This window comes from Patella vulgata, chromosome 1 (genome assembly GCF_932274485.2).
Source record: "Patella vulgata chromosome 1, xgPatVulg1.2, whole genome shotgun sequence".
Lineage (NCBI taxonomy): Eukaryota > Metazoa > Mollusca > Gastropoda > Patellidae > Patella > Patella vulgata.
Window position 1 is genome coordinate 14,973,775 of NC_065879.2, and position 18,545 is coordinate 14,992,319.

The 18,545-nt window shown below is 36.7% G+C and overlaps 1 protein-coding gene across 1 annotated transcript; it reads right to left on the reverse strand.

The window, feature by feature from the left end:
- Positions 1 to 4,698: 4,698 nt before the first annotated feature.
- On the reverse strand, positions 4,699 to 17,526 carry LOC126822658 (phytanoyl-CoA dioxygenase domain-containing protein 1). The gene is made up of 11 exons (XM_050551685.2): positions 17,393 to 17,526; positions 16,546 to 16,695; positions 15,790 to 15,865; positions 14,679 to 14,726; positions 13,964 to 14,019; positions 13,058 to 13,120; positions 12,665 to 12,686; positions 11,884 to 12,009; positions 9,302 to 9,430; positions 8,174 to 8,300; positions 4,699 to 5,825 (listed from the first exon to the last, which is right to left on the reverse strand). The coding sequence occupies exons 1-11, from the start codon at positions 17,414 to 17,416 to the stop codon at positions 5,774 to 5,776; spliced, it is 873 nt and encodes a 290-aa protein (XP_050407642.1). The 5' UTR covers positions 17,417 to 17,526; the 3' UTR covers positions 4,699 to 5,773.
- Between the last annotated feature and the right edge of the window lie 1,019 nt (positions 17,527 to 18,545).

An 18,545-nucleotide genomic window follows, 5' to 3' on the forward strand; every position in this document is an offset into this window, starting at 1 on the left:
TTATTATGAGGCATAAGTTTTTAATCTTTTAAAGGGTAAATAGTTGTATACCAAGTTATTATAATGATATTTTATTGATGTGTATTAGTATTTATTGAATCTCTGCCAAGGATCACCATATATTCCCTATATGTTAATGTGCTTGATCCATAGGTTCTGTGGTTGTCATATGTGTCACCATAGACAGCCATTGGCACCATAGCTTCTCTATATTTTCCCATGGGTCGTCATTATAATTCCCACCCATGAAAATCACATTAATTGATCCTTGTTACCCATGTGTTAATCTTTGTGACCAATAGAATCCCCATACATTTCCCATGGGAGACCATACATTGCTCATGAGACCTGGGCAAATCCCATTTATCCTACCATTTTAACAAGGGAGTGTGGCCGAGCCCTACTCTATCCTCATTATATGTTTATTATAAGTATTTTGAATGTGTATATAAAACTTCTAGTCTTTATTATTATATTTGTTTTAATGTTTACATTGTGTTTGTAAAAGCTCAGCAAGTAAGATTTAGAATGAATACTTCAAAACATATACTGTTAAATTATATTAAAAGATTTACTTTTCAATTACTTTAAAACATATAGTCTTCAGTTACTTAAAAACATATAGTCTTCAGTTACTTTAAAACATATAGTCTTACTCTCAATTGTTTTAAAACCCTTTACTCCCTATGGTTTTAAAAGCATTTACTCTTGGTTGTTTTAAAACCATTTATTTTAAAACCATTTACTCTTGATTGTTTTAAAACCATTTACTCTTGATTGTTTTAAAACCCATTTACTCTTGATTGTTTTAAAATCATTTAGCCTACTCTTGATTGCTTTAAAACCATTTACTCCCAATTGTTTAATACCATTCAATTACTTTAAATCATATACTCTTCAATTACTTTAAAACCATTTTTTTTCTCAGACAGAGACTTTAATTATAAGCTGAAATCCATTTTGTTTTCCTTGATAGTGTTTTTTGATGTAAAAACTGTGATATATACATGTATGATGTACAGTGAGACTTACTATTAGATTTTTTATCAAAATTTAGCTAATAGGCCTATTGTAAATAACAGATTTTTTCCCCTTTTTCTTGGAATAATAAACTCTAACGGGTCAAATGGGATCATTTGGACATGTGACCATAGAAAACCATTTTACTTTAACAAGTATTGCCGATTATTGCAAAAGCACTGATACCTCTTTGAAATAGTAGACCCTATTATGAAAAAAGGCTTCTTCTGTGAACACATTTTTATTGGTACATATTATATACATTGAATTGACACTTTGTTGTACTGTGCAATATATTTGAATGAAACATAAAAACAGGCCAAGAAATAGTGGTTATAATTTAACTGACAAATCGTCTGGCACTATTGCTGAGATAGTAACTCACTTTTTTTACTTTGTATCTATTGACTTGTATTATAAATATCAATACAAACACTGAAAACAAAACAATCTGTGATGGGATACAATTTACAGGTAGGCCTAACACAGCCTGAATTTACAGGTAGGCCTAACAAAGCCTGAATTTACAGGTAGGCCTAACAGTGTCTGTGACAGGTGTCTTATTTCCAGTCTTAAAAACATATAAATCTCCATTTTGAAGCCAAACATACATGTAATATTTATTTTCCAAAAAATGTATATATGAGCAATTATGACCATTGATCAACCCATTTTTGATGATCTATGAATTCTTATATTTGTGGTCAGGGATGTTTGTTATACCTTGATATATAATGGAGGAGTGCCAGGCCTTAGGCATTTACAGGAACTGAAAAATTATGTCACATTTGTTGGAAGCCAAAGATCTAAATTTGTATGTTTTGGGGAGACCCAAATATTTTTAATTTTCTTTTTAATTAAAGCATGTATAATTACAATTATGAAGTGTGTGTGTATATATTGAGACCCGGATTAAGACATGAGCTTTAAGTCCTTCACCAGATAGAGGATCATCAGAGATTAAATGAAAAATTATTTTATTTGTGAATGTGGAATAAATCCTCTAAATTGTGTTTTTAAAACAAGATTCAATTAATATATTATGTATGTATATATATTGGTAGTAAACATACCACAGTGAACAGAAACAATTTATCATGGTATAGGCCTACCAGGGACATGTGGCCGGGTACAAATGTCCTAGACTCATGACTGATTTTCTGTGGGCCTCACTGTAACTGTAGTCCAAGGTCCTACAGAATTTTAATTCAACTCTGTATAAATTTATTTAGTAGTTCATAACTGTATTTCTAAGGGCCCCACAGAAGGCCTACCTGTAGCCCAGGGGCCTACATAATTTTAATTCATGAGGAACCAAAAGTACCTGTAGTACAAGGGACCTACAGAATTGTAACTCGGCTGTGTATAAATGTATTTAGTAGTTTATATGAGGTGTTTTATCTATATGCATGTGTAATCAGGGCTTTATCTGATTATTTACATTATTTATCATTATATTTGATATCTAGTTGTAGATCTGTTCATATAGTTTGTACATTTTATCTGTTATCTATTTATTACAAATAAAAAAAAACATTAAATATTCTGGTTATTTTCTTCTTAGAAACATGGGAGGGGGACGTAGGCTTTAGATCATAAGGTCTGTCATTGAGTCAACTGTGTGGTTTCGATCCAAACCTCATGGGTTTTCTCCGACTGCGAGAGACATTAAATATTCTGGTTATTTTCTTCCTAAAACATGGTGGGGGGGGGGGGGGGGGGCGACATAGGCTTTAGATCACAAGGTCTGTCATTGAGTCAAATGGTGTGGTTTTGATCCAAACCTTGTGAGTTTTCTCCGACAGTGAGAGAACTCTAAGAGCAAGCTAATTAGTGAAATAAAATTGTACCATGTCAGTCCTAAAATTACCTAGCTTGAATCTAGTCAATAATATACGCCCACAGTGGCTAACTGGGTAAGACACTGGCTCGCTAGCCTAGAGGTCGTGTGTTCGATCCCTGCACTGGCCAAGAAAGCTCATCAGAATTTTCAGACGTGGTTTCCCCATGTCAGTGGTGCAGGACGGAGGACAGCTGTCTAGTCATTCAGATGGGACAGTAGGAAGTTAAACCCCATTTCTCTCTATTTCTTATCATCTGTTGGCCGACTAAGCAGGATGTTCGTGGGTCCCTCTCCCGCATTGGCCGGGAAAGTTCCTCAGAATTATGAATGGGCACCATTGTTGGTCATTGAGTAAAGCTCTAGTTCTCTAACCAGGAGCTCTGGGGTTCGATCCTGGTGTGGGGGATCACGTGGCTAGGTGGGTAAGACGCTGGCTCGCTAGCCTGGAGGTCGGGTGTTCGATCCCTGCATTGGCAGAGAAAGTTCATCCAGATTTTCCGGCGTGGTTTCCCCTTGTCAGTGATGCAGGATGGAGGGCCTGACAAGGACAGCTGTCTAGTCGTTCGGATGGGACGAAAAACGAGGTCCCGTGTACACATTGGCGTGCACGTAAAAGATCCCTTGGCAGTTGGAATTCAATATAAGAGTAGGCCGTAGGGCACTGTATGGCATATGCCCGTCTTCATTAGCCCAGTTTAGGAGCAGAACAGTAGGACCTTAAACCCCATTTCATTTCATTTCGATCCTGGTGTTGGACGATAAAATTGCTGTGTCAATAAAGCAGACAGGCAAGGAACAGCATTTACTTGATTCATCAGATGATGAAACGTGTTAATGTGGGCGTATAAAAATATGCAGTTGTCTGTCATTTCATCCAGATAAAATCTTAATGACTATATTATGTATACATTTGTATTAGACATCTGTTTCCTTAAATATTCCAAATAAATTTCATTTAAATCAACATTAATCAATATTTCAACATACTCATTATACTACCCTTCTGCTCAGACTGGTCCGACGTGGTTTCCCCTTGTCAGTGGTGCAGAACGGAGGGCCTGACAAGGACAGCTGTCTAGTCGTTCGGTTGATACGAAAAACCGAGGTCCCGTGTATACATTGGAATGCACGTAAAAGATCCCTTGGCAGTTGGAATTCGATATAAGAGTAGGCGATGGTGCCGCTGCCCGGGCAAAATTTCCCTCATAGCACACTGTATGGCGTATGCCCGTCTTCATTAGCCCAGTATAGGAGCAGAACATTAGGACGTTAAACCCCATTTCATTTCATTTCATTTCATACTCAGACTGGGCTAATGAAGATGGTCATATATCATACAGTGTGGTTTGAGGGAACTTTTGCCCGAACAGCGGGACTGTGGCCTACTCTTATATCGAATTCCAACTCTCAAGTTTTTTTTTTACCTGTACAATGTGTACACTGGACCTCAGTTTTCCATCCCATCCGAATAACTATACCACGACTCCCCAGACAATAGATTCTAATGACTTTTGATAATGTGATTGGGGGTGGAATAACTGATGCCAATTCAGAAACAATGCCATACCCATATTTAGTGTCTCAAACCAGATCATTTCGGGACTAACATATGGTTTAATTTTATCTCAATAATTCGCTTGCACGTAGGGGAAACCGGAGGACCCAGAGAAAACCCACAAGGTTGGACAGGCGACCCTACTCCTTGTCACGTACAACCGGGGAATCGAAACTATGCCAGTTGAATCAATGACAGACCTTATGATACAGCGCGCACATGCTAACCATTCGGCCCATCCAACCCAGTTTTATAAAGAGTTACCATAGGCAGAAAACCAAGACAAGTTTTTTCAAATATATATATTATTTTCATATCAAAGTACATACATACAGAATAGAACAATAAGTACAGTTAGTATTACAGTGTATACTGTACTAAAATAAATTTCTTTTAAAATAAAATCATTTAACATCTGTATATTGATTAAAATTATGATAGAACAAAATTTTATCCTTAAAAATTATCATCATTCATTTACATAAAAACTTGATATTCACTGTTTTATTTCATTCATACATATATACATTAAATCATACTACTCTAACCTGGGAATAGGCCCACTGCTGAACCCCGGGGATACTGTTGTATCCTGGGAAAAGGCCTACTGTTAAACCCTGGGGATACTGAGAGACCCTAGTGATACTGCATTACCCAGGGGATACCATTATAATCCCAGTAATTTAGAATGTTTCAGAATCACAGCCAAAACTGTCCTCTCAGTTGAAGCAGACCTGATCGAGTGCCCACATAATCGCAGTGTTTCTGGCAGTCTAGCTTGAACACCTTATACCACTCCTTACTGAACCCTTCCAAGTTTATAAAACCCATTCATCAGACAATTCAATAAACAAAGACTACAAATACATTGTTATTTATTATTATTGTTTGATTTATATAGCGCTTCATTAACAGATGAGTGTTTCTAAGCACATTCACAACAAAACAGTTCAGTATTACATATTTGACCAGCTTTGGCAAGCACATTCACAACAAAACAGTTCAGTATTACATATTTGACCAGCATTGGCTAAAAGGATCTATCCAGTTAAATTATGTATGATGTATGGACCAAGTGATTCTGTTCTACCGCAGATGCTTCTTCTAACGGATAGTTAGCTCAAGAATATCTTTGTAAAATCTGAACAGAATAAAGAAATTTGTCCAACCATGGTGACATGATGATGGCTATTACTAGAAATTTAACTGTCAAGTCACAAACTGTGTGTGTAATGGTTGAATAGTTAAATCTCATGATATCACAAATAATTAAATAAATCAGAATAAAATCTCATGATATATCACAAGCCATAAACGGTAAATGCTGGAAGTATATGAAATGCTGAAGATAATTATTAGGCGTAATTGTAGACAGACGGAAAAGGTAGAGCTTCAGTTTCTTGTAACCTTAAAATAAAAATAAACAGTTATAATTATTTAAAAAGCTAAATTATTACCCACAAGTATTTTCATAGGAGAAACACAGCGGTTCTGTGAATATGTCACTGACTTAACATACTTTCTATCTAATTTCCTTCATTGAAAATGAATTAACACTAATAAACCAATAATAAAGCCAAGCAAGAGTATTTTGGTTCTCAAACATTCCTTCCCTAAAATATGCAATTTGATTAAAACACAGATCCTATTTCATTTCGTTTTATATAGTTTAAAATTTCGTTTTACTTGTCTTTACCACTCTAGGATCTGGAAGAGATGTTATTATTGACGTGTTCTGGATGGCGTTAGGGATTAGCCAATGAAACAGTCTCTTAGGGCGAGCTTTAGGCGTGTTTTGCACGGAACTGAGGGTAATCCATTAAAAAACTTCAATGCTGATTGGTTAATCAAATGTCTGACATCATAGGGTCAAAAGCCGCCTGTATGACCTCTGACGCGACCTATCTCTACAGCTTGTCAGATCTACATGTAGTGTAGGCCATCGACAGTATAAACAAGCCAACAGTGAGGCTGATGTCCCCCGCCGAAATTGCAAAATAAATAGATGACACATATTAATTAATCGCACATTTATTTTTTTCACTAAGTTTCATCACTCTCTATCAGATAGAATCAAGATTATCTTGTCCCAAACCATCGACAAATGAAATCGATTAGCTCTGCTTAGCTTCAGCTCGAAATGTTAATTATTGAACTCAGTCAAGACATTCACCTAATGAACATCTACATATACATCAAGTTTAAACATTCACCTAATAGACACCTATGCCAAGTTTGAACATTCTACCTCAATTAGAAGGAGAGTTATTGTGTTCCAAAGTTTCTACCAATCAAATTGCTTATCACTCTGCTTACCCTCAGCAAAAAATGTTCATTATCGAACTTAGTTAAGGTATTCATATAATAAATCTATACACCAAGTTTCATCAATCTCACTTAATTAGAACTAAAGTTATCGTGTCCCAAAGCATCAACCAATCAAATTGCTTATCTCTGCTTACCCTAAGCGGAAAATGCTCATCTTCGAACTCCATCAAGGCATTGACCTAATCAACACATACACCAAGTTTGAACATTCTAGCTCAATTAGGAAGAGAGTTATCGTGCCCCAAAGTATCAACCAATCAAATTGCTTATCTCTGCTTACCCTAAGCGGAAAATGCTCATCTTCGAACTCCATCAAGGCATTGACCTAATAAACACATACACCAAGTTTGAACATTCTAGCTCAATTAAAAGTTATCGTGTCCCAAAGCATCAACCAATCAAATTGCTTATCTCTGCTTACCCTAAGCGGAAAATGCTATCTTCGAACTCCATCAAGGCATTGACCTAATCAACACATACACCAAGTTTGAACATTCTAGCCCAATTAGGAAGAGAGTTATCGTGTCCCAAAGCATCAACCAATCAAATTGCTTATCTCTGCTTACCCTAAGCGGAAAATGCTCATCTTCGAACTCCATCAAGGCATTGACCTAATAAACACATACACCAAGTTTGAACATTCTAGCTCAATTAGGAAGAGAGTTATTGTGTCCCAAAAAGTGTGACGGACAGACAGACGGACGGACAGACAGACAGACGGACAGACAGACGGACAGACAGACAGACAGACAGACGGACGAACCCATTTTAATAGTCCCCTGCTTTCTTCGAAAGGCGGGGGACAAAAAATGAAACGAAATGTAGATCTGTATTTTAATCAGATTGTAAAATATCAGGTTTTTATTTACAAAGGACACATTTCTACTTCTATGGAATACAATTACTGTCTATTTAGTCAGCAGCATATCCACTAGTTTTTATCAAGCGATGGTCAAAGGTCAAATATAAAATAGGAAGGGCTAAGTTTTTATATATTGTTTTTCATTTTGTGAAAGGATCACTGGAGAGAGAGAGAGAGAGAGAGAGATAGAGAGAGAGATGGGATTTTAACTCCACACAACACAAACTAGGTTATTTTGGAACTAACACATGGTTTAATTTTATTTCAATAATGTGCTTGCGTTTACATGTTTTTAGCAATGGGAGGACCCGGATAAAACCCATGTGGTTGGACGGGCGACCCTACTTCTTTTCACATAGATCCGGAAAATCGAAAAAACCACACCAGTTCACTCGATGGCAGACCTTATGATACAGCGCGCACATGCTAACCATTCGGCCATCAACCCCCCCCCCCCCCCCCCGAAAGGATCATTGGATACCAGACACTAAATGGCTCCAAGCCCCCCCCCCCCCAAAAAATGCAGCTTGTTCTGAGAATTTACATGGCATAATAGTTTTCTTACCAGTTTTGAGGACTGTAAACTGTGTCTTTCTTATCGAACACATGGAATGTGTAAATATGTCGAGATTTTTCTGATTTATTGTGGAGACTTTTATGAACAACCTCGCCATGTAATACAACACAACTACCTGTAAAATATTTGTAAAAAAAATATCATTAGATTTAGAGTCAGCTGTACTTCATATAATAACTTCACGGTCCTACCATAAGGGAAAATGAAACAAAATGGGGCTCAACCTCCTACTGGTCTTTATCAACAGTAACGATGCACCATTGGCAGCTAAATTCATGTAAATATGTACTCAGATTGGTTATTTAAACATACATTATGCAAGAGCTAATCTGCCTATTGTAGGTATTTCTTTAGGCCTGAAATGTTATCTAAATTATTAATTAGACATCAACTCTTGATGTCATCGCTAGCCTGCAATATTTACTGGATTGGAATTATTTCTTGCCACAGCTGACACACATTTATAATAATTCAACACTATTTTCAGGTTGAATTTTTTGATTAGAAAACATACACAAAATACGTTTGAACTGACAAGCCATTTAGAGACATGCACAGACATCAGGACTTTTTTAATCGCAAAAAATAAAGAATCACAGTGAAAAACAGACGGTAAGGATTCCAAAATAGCCTTAGAAAAGAGGTGGAGAAGAGCAGAATTTTCATATTGCAGCTATATAAGAGACCGTTCATTTACATGTGTGAATTTGTCTGCTATCATACCCGACCAGATTGTAATACAATGTCAATATAGGGACCATTCGCATTGGTATGAAAACGAACATGTGTTCATTTACATTTCCGTTTACTGTAACATGCGGTAATAGCTAGATGGCCTTAATTCCAATCCATAAACTTCTCAGTCCAGGCAAAGTTTACAATTGATTTTTTGGCAGATGCACAACGTATCAATCAGAATATTGCATTTGAACACATTCTACACACACTACACAATCAACAATATACACAAGGCCTTGAAAAATTGTGGAAAATTCAATATATGAGACAAGAAACATTTTCGTTTATGTACTGGTTGATGTACACACGAATCGATGACGTTTTCAGATTCGTTTTAGTACTGATGTAAAAGGTCCCTAATACTAATTTGTTTCGGACCTTTTTTAACTGGAACTGGTATAAACTGATCATCATTGAATGTGGTTACATCACCGGTAAATACAATATGTGGTTGACCAGGAGTTGTATCAGGATTTCGTATCATACGTCGGTTACCATATAAACCATCTGGAATATAGAACAGTCATACTTATCATACTTCAGTCACCATATAAACCATCTATAATACATATATATATAGTAAACAGTCCCATTCAGAGTGGGGGGTGGGTAGATGGCTGAATGGTTAGTATGTGTGTGCTTTATCATAAAGTCTGTCATCGAGTCAGCTGGCATGGTTTCGATTCCCCAGTTGTACGTGACAAGGAGTAGGGTCGCCTGTCCAACCTCGAGGGTTTACTCAGGGTTCTCCGGTTTCCTCCCACTGCTAAAGACCCCTACGCGCAAGCGAATTATGGAAATAAAATTGAACCATTTGTTAGTCCCAAAATGACCTAGTTTGTGTCGAGTGGACGTTAAAACCCCATTTCTCTCTCTCTCCATTCAGAGTGTGAAATAAACTTATAACACAAGCAATCACCAATCAATTATCTGTGAGCATAAAACATGTGTCGGTTCTTGTTGATTACCTCTATAATTTAATAATCCAGCATATTGTATCGATCCCATACGATGTCGGAATTGACAGAGTCCGCTGTAGTTTGAAGCTGCACAGCCTTGGTATCCCCAATGGTCTTAATCCGTTCCACTCCACTCACTATATCCTGGATTCATTCATGGGGTATTTATGTATTCAAATTATCTGCCCTTGATCGTAACTAGATTCTATGAACTAAACCAAAAAAGTCTTAGTCTCATTGTTTACGTTCGCAACAATCAGGGCTCACACTGGCTTTCAATTTTTTTCCGTCAAAAGGCATGATAATTTTTATATAAAAAAAAGTTCATATTTTTTTTCCGCCAACTGGAATATTTTATCTGCCAAAAATGTGTGATAAAAAAGACAACACCTAATGATATTATGTCTCAGCTAGGCTTATTATAAAACAATTACCGATATATACAATACAATATACAACAACTTTAAAAATCTGTTTGTATATAATTACATTAGCACAGTTTGGATTTAATAAGATCCTTTTTCTTTGGTGACTTTAGTCTATTTGAACACCGTACTGCACAATATATATTCAGTATTAACACGTCAGATCTCATTCAAGGATTGCCAATTTTCTATAAATTTATGTGTTGCGTGTACAATAGGCCTATAGTTATTTTCAGGTACCGTAAAGGTATCAGAATCTGAATCCCTGATAGAATGATATAAATTTCCATTATATTTGTAAGATGCTTACAATTATACCCGTCGTTCACCTTTAGAGCATTTTGGCGACGGTAATATGATACATATGGCGAAATGATTTCTCGTTCAAGAATCGTCGCTATTCAACTCTTTCTTACATTTTCGACCAGTGGTGATGATATTATTTGAAAAAGTGATATCCGATCGGCATGCTTGTATATCTTATGTGCCGTATATGAAGCCACAGTTCAACTATCGAAATATTTAATTCTTTTCGAAAGGATCTGTTGGCCATTTTGATTAGGAATAAATAATGACTTGAGATAGGCTTTATATAGATCATTGGCAATTATCAATCAACTAATCATTAATCCAACACAGCTGAATAGTATTACTCATTGACGCAATCCGTATTATCAGCCAGTTGATTAATTTATAGTATTCCGCCATGTGATTGACACTCAATAAATGGTTAATCCAGGATAAATACGATTAGAATTCTTCTCAAAAAGAATCGCCAGTACCACAAAACATTATCGCCAAAATCAAATTTAATATCCCCACTTTCATATTTTTATTGCAAATCGCGACTTTGGAGACAGACAGCGTGAGCCCTGGCAACAATATGGCGACTTATTTGCTCGATTATGAGAAAGTTTGCAAGAAATTTAATATAAAAGAAGTGACATGCACACAAAAAGATGTCCTAAAACCTCTTTTTGATGGGAAAGATGTTTTTATCTTTTATGTCAGTCAAAACAGACAGTGGCAAGTCATTATGCTATCAAGCATATTGGTCGATAAATCGAGCACAATCATCAAGGGCAGATAATTTGAATAGGTCTCCCCCATGGATGAACCCAGGGGTTAGTGGAGTAGAACGGAATGAGACCACTGAGGATACCAAGGATGGTTGCTGTAGTGCAGAAAATATTGTAGGATTCCAACATCCAACATGTATACTCATTCTAGTGTGTCAGTATAATCACTCTAGGGTGACTGTATATAATCAGCGCCAGTTGAAGATGCAGTAATAGTGTCTTGTAAATAAACAAAGGCTAAGATAAACTATTAGTTTCTATTATGAATGAATATTGTGTACAGAAAAATATGACTTACCGACACGAAGAGTAAACCGAAAAAGCACCCCGGAAGAGAAGGGAAATAACTAGCAGAAGTGACAGTTCTATTACTCTCGGTGAGAGCTGTTCGGTTAAGTTACGCACCAACTAGCACCGGGAGTGTATTAATTAATTTAAACTTAAACATATACTGGTGCAGTACATACAATCAAACTGGCATGACTGGTCAAACTTACTTTTATGAGAGCCTGGTATAAACCAAAGACAACCATTTTCTATTGTAGCATCTTCTAAAGCAATCCACAATCCATATAACTTCATTGGTTCAGTATATAAGAAAGTATTGTCTTGATGAGGGGTCACTGAAAACATAAGCAAAAAGAAATGAAATGGGGTTTAACATCCTACTTTTCTTCACTAACTGATTGAGAGAGAGAGAAAAATGGGGTTTAACGTCCACTCGACACAAACTAGGTCATTTCGGGACTAACACATGGTTCAATTTTATTTCAATATTTCGCTTAGGTGTAGGGGTCTTTAGCTGTGGGAGGAAACCGGAGGACCCCGAGAAAACCCACGAGGTTGGACAGGCGACCCTACTCCTTGTCACGTACAACCGGGGAATCGAAACCCCGCCAGTTGACTCAATGACAGACTGTATGATACAGCGTGCGCATGCTAACCATTCGGCCTTCCCCCCCCCCACTAACTGATTGAGCTAATGAAAACAAGCATACACCATACAGTGTGCTGTGAGTGAAATTTTGCCTGAACAGCGGCATTTCCCCTTACTCTGCGTCAAATTCCAACTGACAAGGAGTCTTTTACGTGCATGCCAACGTGTATTCTGGAACTTGTATATTTGTGCCATCCGAACAACTAGATACTGTTCCATGCCAGGCCCTCTTTCCTACACCACTGTAATCTCTGTGTAATGAAAGGATACCATAGACAACATTTAGTTGATTCAGTATTAACTCCATTATTCACCCCCACCCCCCAAAAAAAAGGTATTACCTTCGCCTCCAATACCGGGTTGCTGAAAATAAAAAAAAAATAATATAGGTCAATTTAAATCACAACTATATACTTATCTGATACCAGGAGGTTGGATTTAAATAGAAGCTTTGAATGAGATTTTGGAACAATATCCATTTATCAAGGATTTAATAAATTATGCCATTTTGGATTTCTGGTTGCCAATCAATGGTTCAATTTTTTTTCAATAATTTGCTTGTACGTGTAGCATTTTTTTAGTAGTCAGAGGAAACTGGAGGATTAGAAAAAAAAACCACGAAGTTGGACAGACGACCCTTTTCCTTCTCACATCTTTTTTCTTTATGTGATTTCAAGATTATCTGATGGTTGATTCAGAAGTTGTTTATTTTGGGATTAATCTTAAAGATTTACCTTAAAGATATACATGCTTTGACATACAACTGGATCTACAAGATTTAAACTTTTCATAATATTCTAAAAATATAATAAAAAGTTAATATATTAAATATACATTATGCATGATTTAGATAAAGAGTATTGACAGTTCTCGCTATAATATTTCAGAAAATAGATAATGAAAATTTCAGTCAAATTTTACTTCATTCTGAGCAGAGTTATGGCTGTTTGGTAAACAGTATAGTCTAGATTATCCATTTTTAATAAATATATTAACTTCCGGGCGATCGTTTTTAAATCTGTTGAAAATCAAAACCATCCAATGGTCTGGACAGCTGTTAATGTGAATAAATCTAATTAATGATTTATATAACATTTGAGGCCAAACGAAAGATCTGCATTAGACAGATTTAGTTCTTACATAGTGCATCCTTAAAATTATAATGAATACCTATGGTTAAAGATAGTTTGCCTCTTACTCTATAAAACTAGAAACTATACAGTAACAATACAAAAATAAAATTCGTTGGCTGATCATCATTTTGTACTCAAATCTGAGCATAAACACAAGCATACCATATCAAATTTTGGGTATAGTAAACTTGGTGAAGTGACGACACAAAGATCAATGTTCTCAGACTCGATATACAATAACACAGAGAATCTGTGTAACAGAGACAACAGTATGGATCGTAATACCTGGTCTGTACAATCAACAGGTAAAAATACCTTGTCTGTACAATAAACAGGTATAAATACCTGGTTTGTACAATCAACAGTATTTCACTGTTCTCATAGTCACTAGAGATTCGACCAACAAATACAATTTTGTTTCAGACAATTCAGTATTTTCTAGTAAAACCATTAGTTAGAAATGCAGATTGTGTGTCCGATCAACAGAAACACATCAAATTATCTTACCTTGACTTTTTCACTAAATGTGACTCTTTTATAAACAGGATTTAGAGCATGGAAGGCTGCAAATATAATTATCAACAGTTATCACTATAATCAATCACATTATTAATAGAGAGCCACAGTGTCTAAGTGGGTACTAGACGCTGGCTAACCTGTCAAGAGGTCGCGTGTTCGATCCCTGCATTAGCCGAAAAAGTACATCGGGTTTCCCCTTGTCAGTAGTGCAGGACAGAGGGAATAACAAGGCTGAAAAACCAAGGTCCTGTGTATACATTGGCATGCATGTAAAAGATCCCTTAGCAGTTGGAATTCAAATAAGAGCTGTAGTCTACAGTGCTGCTGCCCGGGCAAAATTACCCTCATAGCACACTGTATGGCAGATGCCTGTCTTCATTAGCCCAGTCAGAGCAGAACAGTAGGATGTTAAACCCCGTTTCATTTTCGGCCTGATTCTTCCTTTGTTTTTGGGATCCCCAATGGCTCAGTGAGTAAGATGCTAGCTCGCTAACCAGGAGGTTTCGGGTTTACACCCAGTGTTGATTGAGAAAATTCCTTAGGATATTCCGTCTTTGTGTATCATCAGTGTGCAAGATGGACAGTCTAGTCATTCGGATGGGATCAAAAACTGACGTCATGTGTATGTGTAAATGAATGAAATGTTGGTAATATTAAAGTTTACAAAACTTAAAATAAAACAAAGCTTTCGACAATAACTTACCATGTCCCATTTTATTTATAGATCGCTGTTTATCTACCAGTAATTTTCCTGAAATTAAACAGACACAAACAGATGACTCAAGTTACATAAGGGGGAACAACTGATGTGGCCTGTGATCGGGAAGCTACAGTAATCTTTTGCAGAAGGGGGACAACTGATGTGGCCTGTGATCGGGTAGCTACAGGAATCTTTTGCATAAGGGGGACGTCTAATGTGGCCTGTGATCGTGATGTTACAGGAATCCTTTGCATAAGGGGGACAGCTGATGTGGCCTGTGATCGTGAAGTTACAGGACTCTTTTTCCTATTGGTGTGGTTGCATATGGGGGGTGGAGTGGGGGGGGGGGATGATGCGGCCTTTTTATATATTGGTGTTGTTGATGTTGTCTCTGGCTTGGGTAGTTACAGGAAACTGTTGTATATATGTGTGGGTTGGGGGGATGCTGATGTTGCATGCATCTTGGGTAAGAGGTCTGTCTGTCTATCTGTCTGATACTGCAATAAATTAAGTGTAGTTTTATTTATTGTTTATGTCATTGATGTTGTGGATTATACCACAGGTGCTTGTAACATTGAAAATATAACTAGGGTGATAATTCTGGACAGTTGGTCAAAATTGTTGAACTTTAAAAGAATTCAAAGATCGTAACAATGCATATAAATTTCAAGTAGAAATTAAACAGGAAGTTTTTGTTTGAATGAAGCAATCAACAGGGTTGACAAAAATATACAAGCCTCAAAATACTGATTTCATTTGAAAGCGACAAATTGTTAGGAACTATTGAATTAAACCTGACATTCTGAATTTTGCGCTGGATGCCACATGTATAAAAATATCATTAAAATGAAATGAAAAGAAATGAAATGGAGTTGAATGTCCTACTGTTCTGCACCGACTGGGCTAATGAAGACGGGCATATGCCATATAGTATAGTGTGCTATGAATAAAATTTTACCTGGACAGCGACACTAAGGCATTCTCTTATATAGAATTCCAACGGTCAAGGGTTCTTTTATGTGCAAACTAATATGTACACGATAAATCCGTGTCAGACGACATGATAGGATTCAGAGGGGTACATGTAGTGTCTGACTGGTGCTATTCTTCTTACCTTTGTCATCAATTGCTCCTTCTTCAAAGAAAAATCTAATTTTATCACCACTAGTCATAAAGTAATCATTACTCAACTACAGTGTAAAAAAAAAATAATAAATAAACACATATTCTACTGACATAAGAAATTAATGGGAGAAAAATGGGAGAAAGATGAAAGAAACTGGGTTCAAAGTCCACTCATGGCAAGGGACAACGTATAGTCGTTCAGATAGGATAAAAAATAAAACAAGGTCCTGTGTGCACAGAAATGAACCCTTGACTGTTTGAATTTGATAATAAGAGTAGGCTGTATCACCCTTGTGCAAGAAGAATTACCCTCATAGCACACTGTATGGCGTACATCCATCTTCATTAGCCCAGTCCATTTCATTTTCATTTATTTTTTTAACAATTCAATTGGGCATAGAATCTCTAGCTAGACGAGCCCATGCCATTTACAGATTCAAGCCTGGGATCAAAACTACAAAATTTAGCTTTATGACAGACCTTATGATCAAAATAGCACACTAATGTTTTCGAGGAAACAAGATTGAATACCAGGTCCAGTGTAAAGGTGAGACAGGAAAGGAAGTGTGATAAATTCACGGTCCAGCTCTGCAAAGACACATTAATGCACTGCACCCTTCACAACTGGCATGCAGCTAAAATCAGCCATGATTTTAAATGCAAGAATTCCCCAATAAATTACAGGCAGATTCAGCTGGAGTGACATTGGTGGTGTCAAAATGTGGAGATAAAATCAAAAACTTACATGTTTTTTAGGATCTGTGGTATTAAATACAGAAGGACAGTGTTCCTCTGGCTTCATTTCTTCTATCATGTTCCAACATTCTGATCGTAGAGCTGTAATATCTTCCTCACTTAAAAAATCGTCTATAACAATATAACCATCTTTTTCAAACTAAAATAAAATACATATTGATGAAACAGAGCTAGACCACATTTTTTTTGAGTCTCACATTTGTTCATCGAGATGAGTTGATTATTCTCAGTGAATTTACGTAATACATGTTAGTGTTTTGAGTTGACATAATACAAACTGGAGAAAAGGGAACGATCATCACCAAATAATTATTTCCTTAGTTGCCTATAAGTACCCTAAGCCTGGCGTACATAACATTTCGTTGCCGCAAATGACAGCATCCTGTATAAATTCCGTCTCAAGGTCTGCTACTCGTGCTAGCCATTCCAAACGTCAAATTACGGTAGGCTACTCGATCTCTAGGTCAGGAAATTAAAAACAAACGGGTCAATATTGCATAAATCCAACAATATTATATCTGTGTATATTGGTGTAATTATGTTAGAGTGCCATGGCTGATATGAATAAAAATATACGAAATAAAGAACAAATCATTCTTAAATTTGTGCACGCTACTGGATCTTGACCGATCTGTAGAATATCTGTCAGTGTTTATAGTATACCGTACCCACAATTCTAACCCTAACCCTTCAGAATAGTTTTAGCCACAATCTACCGTTGTTACAGCTTCAATTTGTACGTTTGACATGTAATTTATAAACCTAACCCGAACCCTAACCATAGAGAAGATATTCTCCAGATGACACAAAGATCTAGTATTATTCTAAATGTGTACCTTCTCCTTATCAAACAGCGCCATATTTGTTTTTCTTCTGCTAGCGACCTTGACACTGCTTATCTTTCGGCAATCAGCATTCGGACCACTATTTTTCCCCCAGAAGTGAAATTTAATGTTCTGCCTCCTATAAGTTCGTGTATCAGCATGATTCTTTTCTTCGTAGCTTCACATTTATTCTAGCAACATTTTATAACATAAAATCAAAATGAATAATAATTGCAAACCCGTTAAAGGCTCAATACCACTCTTGTTGTCCCGTAACTGAATAATATGTCCCAATCTTTATTCTAGTCAACAAATTGTACTATTTTACAATATCCCAATTAATTGATGATACAAATTTCATCTTAACACATCTAATTTAAAAAATTGGAAAAATTCAATAAATGATTTGAAAAGCCTAACGTAAACCTTTTCAAATGTGACTTGGATTTAAAAATATTTTCGAACCCTCTGAACAAGTAAAATAGGATGTAATGGATAATTTACACAACAGGTAGGACACTTAAACATCTAATACTTAGAATAAGGCTATTATTTATTTTCTAGAGCTGTCAAGCCAACAAGAGTGTTATTGTCCCTTTAAAGTTATGTGTGTTTTATAGCATGGTTGCACTTGCAGGATCAGGCCCGTGGGCCTTTTGCTCTAGACACAAACAAGGTGAGAGGGAGAAATAGGGTTTAACGTCCACTCGACACAAACTAGGTCATTTCGGGACTAACATATGGTTCAATTTTATTTCAATGAATAATTCGCTTGGGCGTAGGGGTCTTTAGCAGTGGGAGGAAACCGGAGGACCCGGAGAAAACCCACGAGGTTGGACAGGCGACCCTACTCCTTGTCACGTACAACCGGGGAATCGAAACCACACCAGTTAACTCAATGGCAGACTTTATGGTACAGCGCGCACGTGCTAATCATTCAGCCATCCACCCCCCACCCCCCATACAAACAAGATAATTTTGGGATTAACATAATATGGTACAATTTTATTGCAATAATTCGCTGGCGCGTAGTGTTCTTTAGCTGTATGCGGTTGCCCGGTGAACCCTGGAGATTCGACAGGCGAAGTACCGTAGTACCGTAGTCTATAGCCACTTCTAAATTGTCAAATACAAATGTGAGATCGAACCAGACCACTTGACTCCA